The following is a 17,873-nucleotide window of genomic DNA, read 5'->3' on the forward strand; positions in this document are numbered from 1 at the left end:
TTTTTTTTAATATATTTATTTATTTTTGGCTGCATTGGGGTCTTCATTGCTGCACGCGGGTTTCTCTAGCTGTAGTGAGTGGGGGCTGCTCTTCGTTGCGGTGCGCGGGCTTCTCATTGTGGTGGCTTCTCTTGTTGTGGAGCACAGGGTCTAGGCACATGGGCTTCAGTAGTTGTGGCTCACAGGCTCTAGAGTGCAGGCTCGGTAGTTGTGGTGCATGGGCTTAGTTGCTATGCAGCACGTGGGATCTTCTCGGACTAGGGCTCGAACCTGTGTCCCCTGGTGGACACAGGTGGATTCTTAACCTCTGTGCTACCAGGCAAGTCCCCAAACATAATTTTTACATAAAAAAGTATTTGCTTCCACATAGACTATCTCCGAAAGAGACACAAGACACCGGGAACAGTAATTGCTTCCAGAAAGGGGAAGTGAGTGGTTGGGGAATAGGGGTGAAAGGTAGAATTTTTACTCTATGAATTTTTTTTGTACCTTTTGAATTCGTACCATATGAATGTATTAAACTCTTAAATAACTTTTTTTTAAGTACCATGTAATAGTCCACCAGAGTTTTTCTTTACTTTTTAGTTTTAATCATAGCTTACTTACACTTCAAACTGATTCTGTGAACCTAACAAAGGAAGAAGCAGAGGTTCAGGACAGAAATCATGAATGTACAAAAATTATTTCTTCAAATCACTTTTTAACAAAATTTAAAACTTCATAGGGAAGAAAAACTTTGCAGTCTATAAAATCTGTGTAATTAGCAATGAAATAGGGAGGGATGTTTTTAAGCTTTTAAGTCAAGATTTTTTTCATCCTCTTTCTCACACACCATTTTAACTTTGGGGTTCAGTAAAAAATATTTTTGAAGAAATTTTATATTCTATACCCCTAAAGAAGAAAACATTACTTGCTTGCTATTAAATTATGTAAAGCAAGGGCATTCACTTGCCTTTCTGCAATAACTAAATATAAAATATCCTCAAATGATTTCAGTATGACTTTTATCACCTAAAAAACAATGGAATTTGGAATTTAGGGTAATTCCATTGTAGTTCCTCCCAAACCAGTAACAATAAATCATAAAATCTAAGACGTAGAAAAGGCTGTAAGGATAATTTAATTCAATCCCTCTCTTTACAGATGTAGAAACAAAGGCCCAGGAAATTTAAACTCAAACTTGCACAACTAACAGATGGAAAAAAAAAAACTAGAACCTTGATGTTCTGCCTCCCCAACCAGTATACTTTCAAGTCTTGCCTCTAATAGGATGTAAACTTACTGAAAGTGTCCTTCAAATTTCTTTCTTGGCTCTACATTTTAAATAAGTTTCCTGTGATAGTAGTCAGAAATGATCACTATTTAATAAAGAAAAACAAGGAATAAATCATTAAAAGTATTTTAATTAGTATAACCTCTTGAGATCAACACCACATTGGTAAGTTTTCTGCCGTAGAAGTGCATTCCTAAATAAGTAGACCCAGGGCAACAGCTAGCAAAAGAGTAAAGAAAGTAATTTTACACTAAAATAAATGCCAAAAAGTCAACTTTACAAAATAATTTTATCAGTGTGAGTTATTTTTAAATAGAAATAGGAACTAAACACACATGCATCAAATTGTACCTTCATTCACTGACATGAGCACACCTCCAAACAAGTTAATACAAGGGCAAATACATTAAATATATACAAATAAATGTACACACCCAAGTAACAAGCTACAGGCTCACTCACTTTTTCCTGAAACCAAAATCTTCACATAAACATACTGTCAAATGCAGCAAAAAAACAATGTAAAGGAACATACATATACATGTATGTATAAATACCAGAACCCAAAGTGACATGTAGCCATATAACACAGATGCTTATATAGTATGTTTAAAAACATGGCCTAGTCAGAAATAGCCCAGACAGAAACAAATGGTGATCTACAAAACACCCAATAATATTGTAAGCTTTTCACTACCAGTGAAAACTCAACAGTTCACCCTAAAATTGAGTTTAATAAAACGCTTACGCCTTAAAGAATAGAAACAGAAAAGGAAACCTGATTCTAAAGCCACCCACCACTGCCACTGAATCTCTTATAAGTTGAAAATGTGAAGACAACTTCGAAGACTCAATACAAACACAGAGAGGTTGGTGACTCTTATCTAAAACAAAGATTATTTACTAAATGAAATCACTGAAAGTAAACAGAGAAACATTCTGTAAGGTGAACTAAATTCTTTTTACTTTAAAGGCCCTGCTAGAGACTTGCTGCTGCTCTAATTCATTACTTGGGGAGGCAAAATTAAAAAAGCTGTTGGTGGGTTCAGGTGCTGTGGGAGAACCCACAAAAAATGGTCTGAACTGAAAATCTCCATCTCCACCACCCCGATTTCGAACTGGTGTACTGTCCAAAGGAAACTTGGAGTTGTTCCCTAGGAGAAAAATAAGGGAAGAACTTAAGCATCTATTTCCTTACAGATCTTTTGGAACAAAAAGACAAAGTCATTCAATAAATATTGTAACAGAACTCAACTCCTATGAGATGGATAAAACATAAACCTTGGATAAAGAAAAGGGCTATGATGGTCCCCTCCCCTGACCATAGTATATATACCATACCTTCTTCTGTGTGCAGTTTCCAATGATAGCCATTATCTCATCACCAAAAGTAATTTAACACAATGAAATACTTTAGTAGAGCTAGAATTTATAGTACCACAATTTCATTCATTATCTATTAATCTACATCAAAGGAATATCATATGTATTCGTGTGTGTGTGTAAACTTTTAAGAACAAATCTTTTTTTATGATTTCCATAAACACTCTGGAAAATATATGACAACCATGAAAACCTGGCACATATTTATGATCCGAGATCAATTAGAATAGCCTTAGAAAAACTCTGCAATAGATCTAATAAAATAAGCATTTAACAACTTCCACTGAACGCATCCTTGGCTTTAGTTACATAACTAAAGGATAATGCTGACTATATCTGCTTCAAGCCAACGATGGTAGCAAGAGGTAAAAGTATTAAAAAGGTAAGTGTGCACAAAAAGAGGAACAGGTAAGAACTGGTGAAAATGAAAGAAATCAAAATAAATGTGGATAGTGACAAGGAAAAAATAAGAACACCTATAATGCCCACAAAAAATAATACTTTGATTGACTATATGATTAACTGAAAGTTAAGAAGAAACTTATTTTTGTTTCAATTCTTATATCTGATACTTTTCATCTCATTACTTCATGCCTTTTCTAGGACATCGTCTCCTCCCCCACAATAAAATTCAAAAAATGAGGTTTTATAAAAATCCAGCTCAAGAATTTTTACTTTTTTGTGTGCCAAAATTTATTAATAGCATAGTAAAAACTATTGGATTCTGTTATATCAAGAGTAGTATAAAGGGGAGAACTCAGGAAGAGATATGAGATTCATTGCATCTGACAAGGCATCTAATAAGCAGAAAAGCTAGACTGTACATTTCCATGGGGCAGGAATCCTACCTGGATAATCCTTATATCCTCATTGCCTAAGATTATGCCTAGCAGCCTGGCACATGAATCATGTTTGATAAATATTTGATGAATGTATGAATGAATAAACAGAAGAACAAACAAACCAAACAACCGACAATAACTTAAGAACTGTACAATCAGTATTGTCATGTGAAAGAAACTAAAACATGGCCTTCTCAGAGGATAGCAAATACTTAAGAGTGTGGGCTCTGAAGATAGCTCTGTGACCTTGACCAATTAAACTTTCTGTTCCTCAGTTTTCTCATCTGTAAAATAGGGATGATGATAATAACACCTACCTCATAAAGTTTTGAAAATAACACAAATACATGTAAAGTTATAATAGTCTTTAGCACTTAGTAAGGAATCATTAAATGGCAGCTAATATTATTATTATTATTGCAACTAAATAGCTTTTCATTTGAAGTGGCAATTTGCAACTTTAATTTTGGAATTATTTACTCTCTGTTCAAATAAATTGAAGATATAACTTAAATGTAAGCAAATAAAATAGATAAAAGTAATGATGGGCAGGTTGAGATGCAGATGAAGAACTTAGAGCCTACTACCACTCTAAGTCTCTGGAGTCTCCACTAACTGCCTGGAAGTATGCAGGGCACAGTGTGAAAAATCACTGATTTAAAGAACAGATATTGGATATTACATGTCATTTCTTACCTAATGGGAAGCCAAAAACACCAGATTGTGCAATCATAGATGGTTCAAGGGTACCATCTTGGTTAGCAATAGTGATATTTCGTAGCCTAAGGCTATCATAGAGGCCTTGGAGCTTTTGATACTGGCGATTTCTCTCCATAAGTTTCTCAGAGATGTCACTGAACTTTTTCTTGTATTCTTCTAGCACTTTCTTCATGGAGGTGACCTCCCCTTTCATAGAGGTCAATTCTATATCCTTGCTCTGTATTTGCTGCATATATATCTTCTCCAACTGTTTCAGATGGCCCTCAGCCTTGCTGAAATTGTATTCTTGATAGAGACGCTCCTGGTGTACCTGTCCCAAGAGAGAAAAGAAAGATTTAAGGTAATAAATGCAAAGTTGTATATTTTAACTTTATACTGATAGAAACACAGAAAGAAAAGAAAGACACACATACTGAGATGTTATTAAAGTTTAGAACCAGGTTAAGAAGCAATTAGGATGTACAATAGGATGGTTATTATAGAAAATAATACGCCATGTCACAATGCATAGAAAAAAAATTTGGAGGAATATTCTCAAACCACTACCAGACTACCAAAAAGTATTTGTTTAACCTTAACAAGTGACATGTAGCCCAAAGGTTTCTAATATATAATACTATATTTCAAGTAATCCATAGTGTGGATAACAGATTATAAGATAGCCCCCAATTATCCCTGCCTCCTAGCACTTATATCCTCTCCTTGAGTGTGGACAGGACCTGTGATTAGAATACAGGAAAAATGACAGGATATGGCTTCATCAGTACATTACATAAGAATATAGGGTTTGTCTTACTAGCACACTCTCTCTCTTGCTGGATTTGTGGAAGCAAGAGGCAAAATTGGAAAGGCCAACAGGCAAGTAACTAAGAGCAGCCTCTGGGCAATAGCCAGCAAAATACTGAGGTCACAGTGACTTTAAGCATAGACTTTACAACCTTCACAAAAATTAACTCGAAACTGATTACATATCTAAATGTAAAACACCAAAACTATAAAATTCCTATAAGTTAACATAGGAGAAAATCTAAATGACCTTGGGTTTAGTGGTGACTTTTTAGATAAAATACCAAAGGCACAATCTATGAAAGAAATAACTGACAAGCTAGACTTCATTAAAATTAAAAATTTCTGTTCTGCAAAAGACAATGTCAAGAGAATAAAGACAAGCCACAGACTAAGAGAAGATATTTGCAAAAGACACATGTGATAAGATATGTACAAAATATTTGCAAAAGACACATCTGATTAAGAACTCTTAAAACTCAACAATAAGAAAAGAACCCAATTTTAAAAAATGGGCCAAAGACCTTAAAAGACACTTCACCAAAGAAGATATACAGATGACAAAAAAGCGTATGAAAAGATGCTCGGGCTTCCCTGGTGGCGCAGTGGTTGAGAATCTGCCTGCCAATGAGGGGGACACGGGTTCGAGCCCTGGTCTGGGAAGATCCCACGTGCCGCGGAGCAGCTGGGCCTGTGAGCCACAACTACTGAGCCTGCGCGTCTGGAGCCTGTGCTCCGCAACAAGAGAGGCCGTGATAGTGAGAGGCCCGCGCACCGCGATGAAGAGTGGCCCCCACTCGCCGCAACTGGAGAAAGCCCTCGCACAGAAATGAAGACCCAACACAGCTAAAAATAAATAAATAAATTAAAAAAAAAAAAAAAAAAGAAAAGATGCTCCACATCATATGTAACCAGGGAAATGTAAATTAAAACAATGAGATACGACTACATACCTATTAGAATGACAAATTCAGAACACTAACAACACCAAATGCTGTCAAGATGTAGAGCAAAAGGAACTCTTTCATTGCTGGTAGGAATGCAAAATGTTATCGCCACTTAGGAAGATAGTTTGGCAGTTTCTTACAAAAGTAAACATACTCTTGCCATAAAATCCAGCAATTGTGCTCTTTAGTATTTACCCAGAGGAGCTGAAAATGTATGTCCTGCATACAGATATGTATAGCAGCTTTATTCATAATTACCAAAAGATGGAAGCAATCAAGATGTCCTTTAGCAGGTGAATGGATAAATCTAACAATGGAATACAATTCAACACTAAAAAGAAATGAACACTGTCAAGCCATGAAAAAACATGGAGGAAACAAATTCATATTAGTAAGTGAAAGAAGCCAATATGAAAAGGCTACAAACTGTATTATTCCAATTATATGACAGTCTGGAAAAGGCAAAACTATGGAGACAGTAAAAATATCAGTGATTGCCAGGAATTGGTGGTAAGGAGAGATGAATAGGTGGTGCACAGAGGATTTTTAGGGCAGTGAAACTACTCTGTATGACACTGTCATAGTGCATACACATCATTATATATTTGTCCAAACTCAAGGAATGTACAACCCAAAGAGAGAATCCTAATATAATCAATGGACTTTGGTGGGTGATAGTGATGTGTCAATGTAAGTTCATCATTTGTAACAAATGTACCACTCTGGTAGGGGATGTTGATAACGGGGAGGCTATGCATGTGGGGGGACAAGACATATAGGAAAACTCTGCACCTTCCTCTCAAATTTGCTATGACCCTAAAACTGCTTTAAAAATAAAGTCCATTAAAGAGAATAAAAAGGAGGCCCTCAGTCTGATAGTTCATTAGAAAGTGAATGCTGCCAACAACCACATGAGCTTCGAAGCTGATCCTTCTCCAGTCAAGATTCAAATGAAACTGCAGCCCTTGTCAACACCTTGACTGCAGCCTTGTGAGACCCTGAGCAGAATCCATGCGTAGACTCTTGATCCACAGAAACTGAGATAATAAACGTGTGTTGTTTTTAGGCCACTAAATTTGCTGTTTAAGCCACTAATCTTGTTATACATCAATAGACAACTACTACACACAGAAACCAATTTTGGCTTATCTTTGGATTCACTGTCCTTTAAATATTGACAGAAAGCAAAATATGACCACTCTTTTTTTTAACCATTTTTTAATTTGCCCATTCTATATAGTTTGATGTAACTCTTCCAAGTCTGGGTTACCAGTCCCTATTATGTGGTCCCATAGCACTTTCTACTTCCTTTATCATTATTGGCATGAAAAATGTATTGTAAATGTCTGGGTTTTTTCTTTATCTTTATCACCACTAAACTGTAGCCTCCTTGAAGCTCCTTATATATTGTTCATTACTGTATACCCAGCATCTAAGATGGTGCATGAGATATAAGTGTTTCCTGGTATTCAAAAAACTATATGTTGAATATATATATATATACACATATACATATATATATATATATATATATATATATATATATATAGAATGACTAATAGGAAAAAAGTGAATAAATGAAGTAGAGAAAAATCATTACTGGCTACTAATTCATTCACTGGTTTCCACCACATCTGAAAAGATGAGAACAATACCACATGTTCATGTTCAATCAATACTACCCTCCAAATTGGAATCTACTTTAAGACAGAGTGCCTATTCATTCAGTTAATAAGTATTTACTGAGACTTAAGACCAGTAATGATGGTCACTGAGGACCCAGAGAAATACAGGAATCAAAACTTGACCTAAAGAGCTCTCCTAACTAGAGAAGATGAACAAATATATAAATAATTACAATACAGGATAAATAATACAACAAAGGTAAGCATAAGAAGATACAGGATCATGTAAGAGGAACACCTTACCTAGAAAAATATAATGATAATATTTACTTGACAGATGACAAATAGAACCTTTAAGAAGCATTATTATAAATGCATATACAAGATATAACAATATACTCAAGACATGATAAAAGTTCTCCACAAGAAAACCTTTCTAAGAAGGAGCCAAAGGCAGAAATCAAAAAGGGAAAGAAATAAGTATGTGAATTTGAAGATAAGAATGCTCATCACAGCATTTTTTAAAATAACTTACAAATTATGATACAATCCAATCATTAAAATTATGATTACATCAAATACACAAAAATTTTAAACTTCTGTATGTCAAAAAAATCAATGAAGACTAATAAAAGGTAAGTGGAAAAAAAATTTCTAGCCACATCTGAGTTAAGTATATGTATAGAAAGAATTCTTTCAAATCAGTAGGGAAAAGATTACAGCAACTAAAAAAACAAACTGAAACAGGCAATTAATAAAAGAAAAATACATTAAAAATACAAGAAAATGTGTTCATCTAAAAGTCATCCAAGAAATGAATATTCAGAGAGCAATAAGATTCTATTTTACCCATATCTAATTGGTGAGTAGAAAGTATGGAGAACAAGCACCCTCCTACACTTCTTAAGGGAACACAAACTGACATGATCTAACTGGAGGGCAACTTAAAAATACTACAATTTTTAAAACTTTGAAATGTTTAAATCCACTTTCAGGAATTTAAACTTAGCAAAAAATTAACAATATGAATTTAATGATAACTGCTCATCACAGCATTTTTTAATAATGGAAATAAATTATGATATATTATGACCATTAAAATTATGATTATAGAATGGCTAATTTTTAAATATTTAATAAAATACTCATAACAGGCATAATATATTATCAATTTACCTGGCCACAGAAACAGTGTCTGTGGTATTACCCTATTTTTGTACAGACAAAATATATATATTATTTTGTCTATATACAAAATATATAGACTATATATATATATATATATATTTATACGCAGAAAAAGTCTAGTAGGGACTTCCCTGGTGGTCCAGCGGTTAAGACTCCACACTCCCAATGCAGGGAGCCGGGGCCCAGGGAATTAGATCCCGCATGCCACAACTTAAAGAGCCAGCATGCCACAACTAAAGACCCCACATGGGGCTCCCCTGGTGACACAGTGGTTAAGAATCCGCCTGCCAATGCAGGGGACACGGGTTCGAGCCCTGGTCCAGGAAGATCCCACATGCCACGGAGCAACTAAGCCCGTGTGCCACAACTACTGAGCCTGAGCTCTAGAGCCCGTGAGCCACAACTACTGAGCCCACGTGCCACAACTACTGAAGCCCGCACGCCTAGAGCCTGTGCTCCGCAACAAGAGAAGCCACTGCAATGAGAAGCCCGCGCATCGCAACGAAGAGGTGCCCCTGCTCGCCACAACTAGAGAAAGCAGCGCGCAGCAAAGACCCAACGCAGCCAAAAATAAATAAATAAATAAATAATTTTTTAATAAATAAATAAATAAAAAATAAAGATCCCGCATGCTGCAATGAAGATCCTGAATGCGGGAATGAAGATCCCGAGTGCCACAACTAAGAGCCAGGGTAGCCAAATAAGTAAATAAATAAATATTTTAAAAAGAGAGAGAGAACAAAAAAAAAAAGAAAAAGTCTAGCAATACACAAACAAAAATATATCAACACTGGTTATCTCTGAGTGATGGAATTATGGATGGTTTTTTATTTTCTTCCTTTTGGATTTTCAACAATAAACATATTACTTTTGAAAAAAAGAAAATTTATTAAAAAGAAAGTTTTCCATACATTCATTAAAAAATAAATACAAACACAGCGAAGGAAAAACATTAGAAGCTTTCACACGTGCCTCAAATCATACTCTCCAGAGAAACTAGCCTAAGCACTAACCTGATACGTCCAGAAGGCCAGTGCTCGGGAGCTAATGTCCAACACAATCTCTGGTCGAAGTCCCGCCAATACCATGGCTTTATATTCCTCTGATGGACTGAGTTCTGTGCGGACAATATCTAACTTTCCAGAAAGAGTACTGTTGCAGGCAGGGCAGATAGCTGGTGAACGACTAAACTCACCACTGCCATGCTGATCACAGAATATATGAGAGCAGGCAGTGACCCATGCATAACCAGAGAGCTTGATGCGACACTTACGATAGTTACAAAGCAGCATGTCTTCACACAAAGACATAATAGATAATAAGGTTTCCAGATGCTGAAAAGAATCCAAAAAAGGGGTAAATGAAAAAGTCAAATTGCAGTAAAATTAAATAAATAGATAAGTAAATAAAACATGTTTTTATTCTATTAAGACAAAATAATGTACCTTTTATTAGGCTTTTGTATTTATTATAATAAATATATAATATTGATTTCAGTCACCCAACAATACTGGGTTCCTTCTCTGTGCAAACCACTACCAAGGCCATGAAAAAACTTTTTAAGGAAAAAGTTAAAGACACAGGTGGTTCCACATCTTACTTACAAGTCAAAAATAACATGTTCATGGAAAAAAAGGGCTTAGGAACATTTACAAAGTACAAACAAATAAAAATTAAATTACTGCTTTTTGCCATTCCTCAACACCTAAACAAAAATCCAAATTTATTACCCATTCATAGTTCTCTAGAATATTTTAGTATCACTTCTCACACTTGGCAGATATAAAAGTCCAGGCACTGATTTCAGGCATTCTTTAATGCAAAGTATTTTAAGTTATGTTTTTAGGTTTTCATATATGCTGATTCCTCAGATTCTTTACCTGTGCTGCCTTGACTAAAAAAGAGTAGTAATCTGATAGTATTAAATGGAAACTAACCTAATTCATCCAAGTAGTTGACATTATGAAGCCTGAAAATCTATATAAAAGCAGGTTTTAACACCAATTAAACAACTCACCTATTAATATAAATACTATTCAATGCTGCACTTCTATTTCAAACATTTGAAAAACCATATAAATACACAAGTTATTTTTCAATATAGTGTTCACTGTTACTGGAGTTTTACTAATCCAAACTAGGCAGCAGTATTCTGAATATACCGAAATTAGTCATATATCGTATAAAATAATAGTAACACACCAATTATACACCAAGAGAAAATGGTCACATTTATGAACTGATAAATTCCGTCAAGAATGTTGCCTTGGTCATGGGGTGAACAAGGATGCTCTGACACCTTTACCCGAAATGCCCCAGCTGAGGGTGTCTCCACAGGTACAGGCACCTGGCGGCTGGAGTTAGGAGGCCTATTTTCCCTCCGGCAGGGCAATATGCCGAGGGGAAGCAGAAGAGATGGAAACAGTTTGGAACCTGAGCCCCTTCTCAGGCAGAGCGAGAAGCGCAGCTAATTCCAAATTTTCCACAAGGTGGGAGAAAGAGCCAATTCAGTGAGCTGTCCAAGTCAGCGAGGACCAAGTTTTGAGGGTTAGACTCACGGAAACTTCAAATTCGCAGCCCGCTTTCCGCGCTCGAAAGAGAAAATACTAACAACACTAATACCAATAAAATATCTAACCGGAGGCGCCCAGAAAAAACGCGGGAAAACGCCGTTGCCTCCTCAACTCCACGACGAGCGAGGACTCGCCGCGGGCGTCGCCACTACGTCTGAGGGCGCATGCGCGGAGTCGCCCGGGAGCCTGCAGGGGGCTGAGCGCCCGGGTCACCGCCGCTCAGGATTCTGGGACCCGCCGGGCTGTGGCGCCTGCACTGTGGGCGGTGCACCCCCAGGTACGTGCATCTCAGAGAGCGAATCTGACTGGGCCTGGCCTAGGTTTCCCACTTGGGAGCCCCGTAGATACTGTCATCGTGTGCTCTTTTCAGCCCTCGGCTGGCACAAGAGTGACATCGTAGCTGTCATGGGCCTAACATTTGAGGTCAGAGCAGAGTGGGTACAGTTGAGAAGCTAACAGCCTCTGAGTACCCGCAGGTGTTTGTCCTGGGAAAATTTGGGGAGTACCGACTGGGCAACACTTTATAAGTATTTAAGGGAAAAAGCCCCCAAAATTGTGTGATACCTATAACTTGACGGCTAACACCTCTGTGTTGAGGTAGATTCTGCCATTTTTTAAATCCATCTTGAAATAGACATCTTTCCAGCTTTTCCACATCCTCTATATAATATTAAAGAACTTTTCTTGATTCAGAGTCTGCATTATGAACATTCATTACAGCTCTAGGAACGAAGCGATAGGATCGGGTGTCACAGCTTTTTTGAGGTCATCTGCCTGTGTGCTTTCCTGGACCTGCTTGTAATTGTTTAAATATCTATACTGGCTTTATCCTAATGCTGTTACTTGTCACTTTTTCTGTTCTGTGCTTACTGTATGACTTTCTGCTCAATCTATGAGTCTATTAGAATTCATATTAGAAATTAAGCCGAGAGCTTGAGGGGTCCTCAGGATACATGCCTTAATGCTGTCTTTTGTCACCACCTTTCCATATTATATGAAACCAGTATGAATTAGTAACAGAAACAACCCAATAAATCATAACACAATGGACACTAAGCCCTGCAAACCCCTTTATGGGTTGTGAATCTGTATACTAAACCTTTCTCCTTCAAACAGAAACCTATCCTGATTAAACAACTTTCTGCTCGTTTTTTGTCTATTTGCAACTAGTTCATAGTAATCAGGGTCATCTTGGCCTTTGTATACTTTTCCTAAAACATCTTCTGACAGTTTAGAATAGAAACTCAATTCTAGTGGTACAAAATAGGTTTGAAGAAAATTAGGGGTTCATGTGTAAACCATGTAATCCTTAACATATTCTGGTTATCTGAGCCTTTTGTGCATTTTCTGGTTTTAACTATGCCAAATGTAGAAATATTACTTAAAGTACAATAAAAGGGTATAATCTCATTTCAAGTTATAAACACAAAGCATTCAAATTCTACCAGTACCTAACTTTATGATCCTAGCCAAGTTACCTTTGTGCTGCAGTATGATCCCTTCCTGCTTCTTCATCAGTATCGATTCCCCAATGATACTGATTCCCCAGACCTTAGTGTTACCCACACCATTTTCTCTCTAAATCAGTTTCCAATTTCCAACCCATTTAGCTAAAAGCCTGTATGAATTAAAACACACATACACACACACACACACACCCCACACACAGGTTTTGGGACGGGGGGAGAGAACCTATTTTGCCAGATAGGAGAAAAGGGGGGTGGCTACAAAGTCTTAATATCCCAGTAGACTGGAACAGCAGGAATTGACCTGTTTCTTGGTGGCATGTTGTTGGGAAAACTAGTAAAGTAGTCTTGTTCAGGCTTGAGGCAGAAGCAGGCCTCTGCTTGACCTGTGATCCTGCCTGGACTGCGTGCCTGCTTGCACACCTAACAATTGCAGCTAGCAAGTCAAGCGGCGCTTACAATAACAAAGGGAGTGGGTCTTAGAATTTCTTCAGTCCTGGGGACCTGGCCAGTCCCCCATGTTCTGGAAAATCTTGTGACTCATATGGTGAAACCGACAGCATTGTTAAAGTGAATCCAGAGCTGCATTTTTGCACACAAACTGATGATATCAGTTTGCAGCCTGGAATTATAAACGGAAGCCCCCAGAACTCCAATCTGAAGTCTCACCTGTGGGGTGGATGCACCATCCGGGACCCTTCCCAACTGGGGCTCCAGATTGCTGTCACTCGGGACTTTCCAGCTGCTGTTTGGATCTGGAAGTAGGTGTCGGCCCAATTCGGTGATGTATATATCCTGTTATGTTTCTCTAATATTCTTATTCCTTTCCTTCTAATGACTGTATATTAAAATTAAGTTTAATCACCTTTCATTAAAGAATTGATTAAAGCTGTTTACTTATGTGAAACAAGTGGTTATTTTGCCAACGAATCCAACAAACCTTAAAACTGAAAGCAGGCTTTCGGCAAAACACGTGTCCTATTCTCTCATGACATAGACAAAACCTTCAATGGCTCATTTCTAAGGTGCTCCTGGGGATGAGACCACTGAAATCAATCAAGGCTGGGATACAGAGACCCATCCACCAAAATGAGATCTTTAAAATATTGTTTTTTATTATTAAATATCAAGCTTATCAAAAATGTATGGAGAATGACCACCACTCAGCTTTAATAAACCCAAAGCTTTCTCACATTTGATATTTTTAATGCGGTAACAAATTACAGATACAATTGAAGCTGCCCCTGTGTACACCTCAATCCACTTTCCTCTTACCTCTTCAGAGGTAAACAAGCCAGATTTTGGTGTTTATCATTCTCATGCATGCTTTTATACTTTTAATATATGTATGTACATCAAACTTTGTTGTGCATATTCTTTTTTTCTTTTTGTCAGCTTGTGTATTCAGAGCCCAATGGAGAGTGGCTCTTTCTCACATGGGTAAACTTACATCTCAGAATCTCCAGTGAACACCGTAACTGCCTTGTAGACTGAGTATTTATTTCAAGCTGACCAGTCTAGTGTCTCCCTATCACATTTTAATAAGAAGCACAGAATTGTGAAAGGTTGTGGGAGGCATGTAGGGAATTATTAAACTGTTCAGTGACAAAAGGCACTGATGATACCCTGATGCCATCACACTAATCATAGGAATAACACGGCCAGTGGATTGATGATACTTAAAATCGAACAGACGAAGTGCCCCCACTTGAAGAGTGCCAGACTGGGCACAGGTGCCATTTGCTTGTGACACTCCTTTTCCTGTATTTTCGGGACTGACCCACCCTCTTTATGATGGGCAATTCCCTCTTCACCTCTTTATTATTTTTTTGAATTTTTGAATTTTATTTTATTTTTTATACAGCAGGTTCTTATTAGTCATCCATTTTATACACATCAGTGTACACATGTCAATCCAAATGGCCCAATTCATCATACCACCACTCCCACCCCCCACGTTCCCCCCTTGGGGTCCGTACATTTCTTCTCTGCATCTCTGTCTCCATTTCTGCCCTGCAGACTGGTTCATCTGTACCATTTTTCTAGGTTCCACATATATGCGTTAATATACGATATTTCTTTTTCTCTTTCTGACTTACTTCACACTGTATGACAGTCTCTAGATCCATCCGCGTCTCTACAAATGACCCAATTTCATTCCTTTTTACGGCTGAGTAATATTCCATTGTATATATGTACCACATCTTCTTTCTCCATTTGTCTGTCGATGGGCATTTAGGTTGCTTCCATGAACTGGCTATTGTAAATAGTGCTGCAATGAACATTGGGGTGCATGTGTCTTTTTGAATTATGGTTTTCTCTGGGTATATGCCCAGTAGTGGGATTGCTGGGTCATATGGTAATTCTATTTTTAGTTTTGTTTGTTTGTTTGTTTAAGTTTATTTATTTATTTTTGGGTGTGTTGGGTCTTCGTTTCTGTACAAGGACTTTCTCTAGTTGCGGCAAGCGGGGGCCACTCTTCATCGCGGTGCGCGGGCCTCTCACTATCGCGGCCTCTTGTTGCGGAGCACAGGCTCCAGATGCGCAGGCTCAGTAGCTGTGGCTCACGGGCTCATTTGCTCCGCGGCATGTGGGATCTTCCCAGACCAGGGCTCGAACCCGTGTCCCCTGCATTGGCAGGCAGATTCTCAACCACTGCGCCACCAGGGAAGCCCTACTTCAAATATTTTTTGAGTATCTATTCTGGGCCAGGCATTACAGATAAGCAAGTTATCCTGCTTTCATGGAGTTTACAATCTAGCAAAAAATCAAAGAATAATAGAAGAAAATATTTTACTCATTTTTTTTTGCTGCCTCTTGCATTTTTGAAAGTTGATTCTATAAACCATTTCTATAAACCATTTTAAGGAACCTCCATACTGTTCTCCACAGTGGCTGTATCAATTTACATTCCTACCAACAGTGCAGGAGGGTTCCCTTTCCTCCACACCCTCTCCAGCATTTGTTGTTTGTAGATTTTCTGGTGATGCCCATTCTAACTGGTGTCAGGTGATACCTCACTGTAGTTTTGATTTGCATTTCTCTAATAATTAGTGATGTTAAGCAGCTTTTCATGTGCTTCTTGGCCATCTGTATGTCTTCTTTGAGAAATGTCTATTTAGTTCTTCTGCCCATTTTTGCATTGGGTTGTTTGTTTTTTTTAATATTGAGCTGCATGAGCTGTTTATGTATTTTGGAGATTAATCCTTTGTCCGTTGATTCGTTTGCAAATATTTTCTCCCATTCTGAGGGTTGTCTTTTCATCTTGTTTATGGTTTCCTTTGCTGTGCAAAAGCTTTTAAGTTTCATTACGTCCCATTTGTTTATTTTTGTTTTTATTTCCATTACTCTAGGAGGTGGATCAAAAAAGATCTTGCTGTGATTTATGTCAGAGTGTTCTTCCTATGCTTTCCTCTAAGAGTTTTATAGTATCTGGTCTTACATTTAGGTCTCTAATCCATTTTGAGTTTATTTTTGTGTATGGTGTTAGGGAGTGTTCTAATTTCATTCTTTTACATGTAGCTGTCCAGTTTTCCCAGCACCACTTATTGAAGAGACTGTCTTTTCTCCATTGTATATCCATGCCTCCTTTTCATATTAGTTGACCATAGGTGCGTGGGTTTATCTCCGGGCTTTCTGTCTTGTTCCATTGATCTATATTTCTGTTTTTGTGCCAGTACCATATTGTCTTGATTACTGTAGCTTTGTAGTATAGTCTGAAGTCAGGGAGTCTGATTCCTCCAGCTCCATTTTTTTCCCTCAAGACTGCTTTGGCTATTCGGGGTCTTTTGTGACTCCATACAAATTTTAAGATGATTTGTTCTAGCTCTGTAAAAAATGCCATTGGTAATTTGATAGGGATTGCATTGAATCTGTAGATTGCTTTGGGTAGTATACTCATTTTCACAATGTTGATTCTTCCAATCCAAGAACATGGTATATCTCTCCATCTGTTGGTATCATCTTTAATTTCTTTCATCAGTGTCTTATAGTTTTCTGCATACAGGTCTTTTGTCTCCCTAGGTAGGTTTATTCCTAGGTATTTTATACTTTTTGTTGCACTGGTAAATGGGAGTGTTTCCATAATTTCTCTTTCAGATTTTTCATCATTAGTGTATAGGAATGCAAGAGATTTCTGTGCATTCATTTTGTATCCTGCAACTTTACCATATTCATTCATTAGCTCTAGCAGTTTTCTGGTGGCAGTTTTAGGATTCTCTATGTATAGTATCATGTCATCCGCAAACAGTGACAGTTTTACTTCTTCTTTTCCAATTTGTATTCCTTTTATTTCTTTTTCTTCTCTGATTGCCGTGGCTAGGACTTCCAGAACTATGTTGAATAATAGTGGTGAGAGTGGACATCCTTGTCTCGTTCCTGATCTTAGAGAAAATGCTTTCAGTTTTTCACCATTGAGAATGATGTTTGCGGTGGGTTTGTCATATATGGCCTTTATTATGTTGAGGTAGGTTCCCTCTATGCCCACTTTCTGGAGAGTTTTTATCATAACTGGGGGTTGAATTTTGTCAAAAGCTTTTTCTGCATCTATTGAGATGATCATATGGTTTTTATTCTTCAATTTGTTAATATGGTGTATCACATTGATTGATTCGCGTATATTGAAGAATCCTTGCATCCCTGGGATAAATGCCACTTGATCGTGGTGTATGATCCTTTTAATGTGTTGTTGGATTCTGTTTGCTAGTATTTTGTTGAGGATTTTTGCATCTATATTCATCAGTGATATTGGTCTGTAATTTTCTTTTTTTGTAGTATCTTTGTCTGGTTTTGGTATCAGGGTGATGGTGGCCTCATAGAATGAGTTTGGGAGTGTTCCTTCCTCTGCAATTTTTTGGAAGAGTTTGAGAAGGATGGGTGTTAGCTCGTCTCTAAATGTTTGATAGAGTTCACCTGTGAAGCCATCTGGTCCTGGAGTTTTGTTTGTTGGAAGATTTTTAATCACAGTTTCAATTTCATTACTTGTGATTGGTCTGTTCATATTTTCTGTTTCTTCCTGGTTCAGTCTTGGAAGGTTATACCTTTTTAAGAATTTGTCCATTTCTTCCAGGT

At 37.4% G+C, this 17,873-nt stretch overlaps 1 protein-coding gene across 2 annotated transcripts in view; it reads right to left on the reverse strand.

The window, feature by feature from the left end:
- Positions 1-1,996: 1,996 nt before the first annotated feature.
- CCNB1IP1 (cyclin B1 interacting protein 1) overlaps positions 1,997-17,873 on the reverse strand; it is a 30,216-nt gene continuing 14,339 nt past the window's right edge. Inside the window, exons 1-4 of one of the 2 annotated variants that reach the window (XM_007180469.1) lie at positions 11,403-11,464; positions 9,778-10,098; positions 4,195-4,528; positions 1,997-2,427 (exon numbers count right to left, since the gene is read on the reverse strand). In XM_007180469.1, coding sequence (XP_007180531.1) covers positions 2,225-2,427; positions 4,195-4,528; positions 9,778-10,074 — 834 coding nt within the window. In that variant the 5' untranslated portion in view covers positions 10,075-10,098; positions 11,403-11,464 and the 3' untranslated portion in view covers positions 1,997-2,224. Of the gene's footprint in view, positions 2,428-4,194; positions 4,529-9,777; positions 10,099-11,402; positions 11,465-17,873 lie in introns of those variants that run through there. The other variant, XM_007180468.2, reaches the window with a different exon arrangement.

Source organism: Balaenoptera acutorostrata, chromosome 3 (genome assembly GCF_949987535.1).
Source record: "Balaenoptera acutorostrata chromosome 3, mBalAcu1.1, whole genome shotgun sequence".
Lineage (NCBI taxonomy): Eukaryota > Metazoa > Chordata > Mammalia > Artiodactyla > Balaenopteridae > Balaenoptera > Balaenoptera acutorostrata.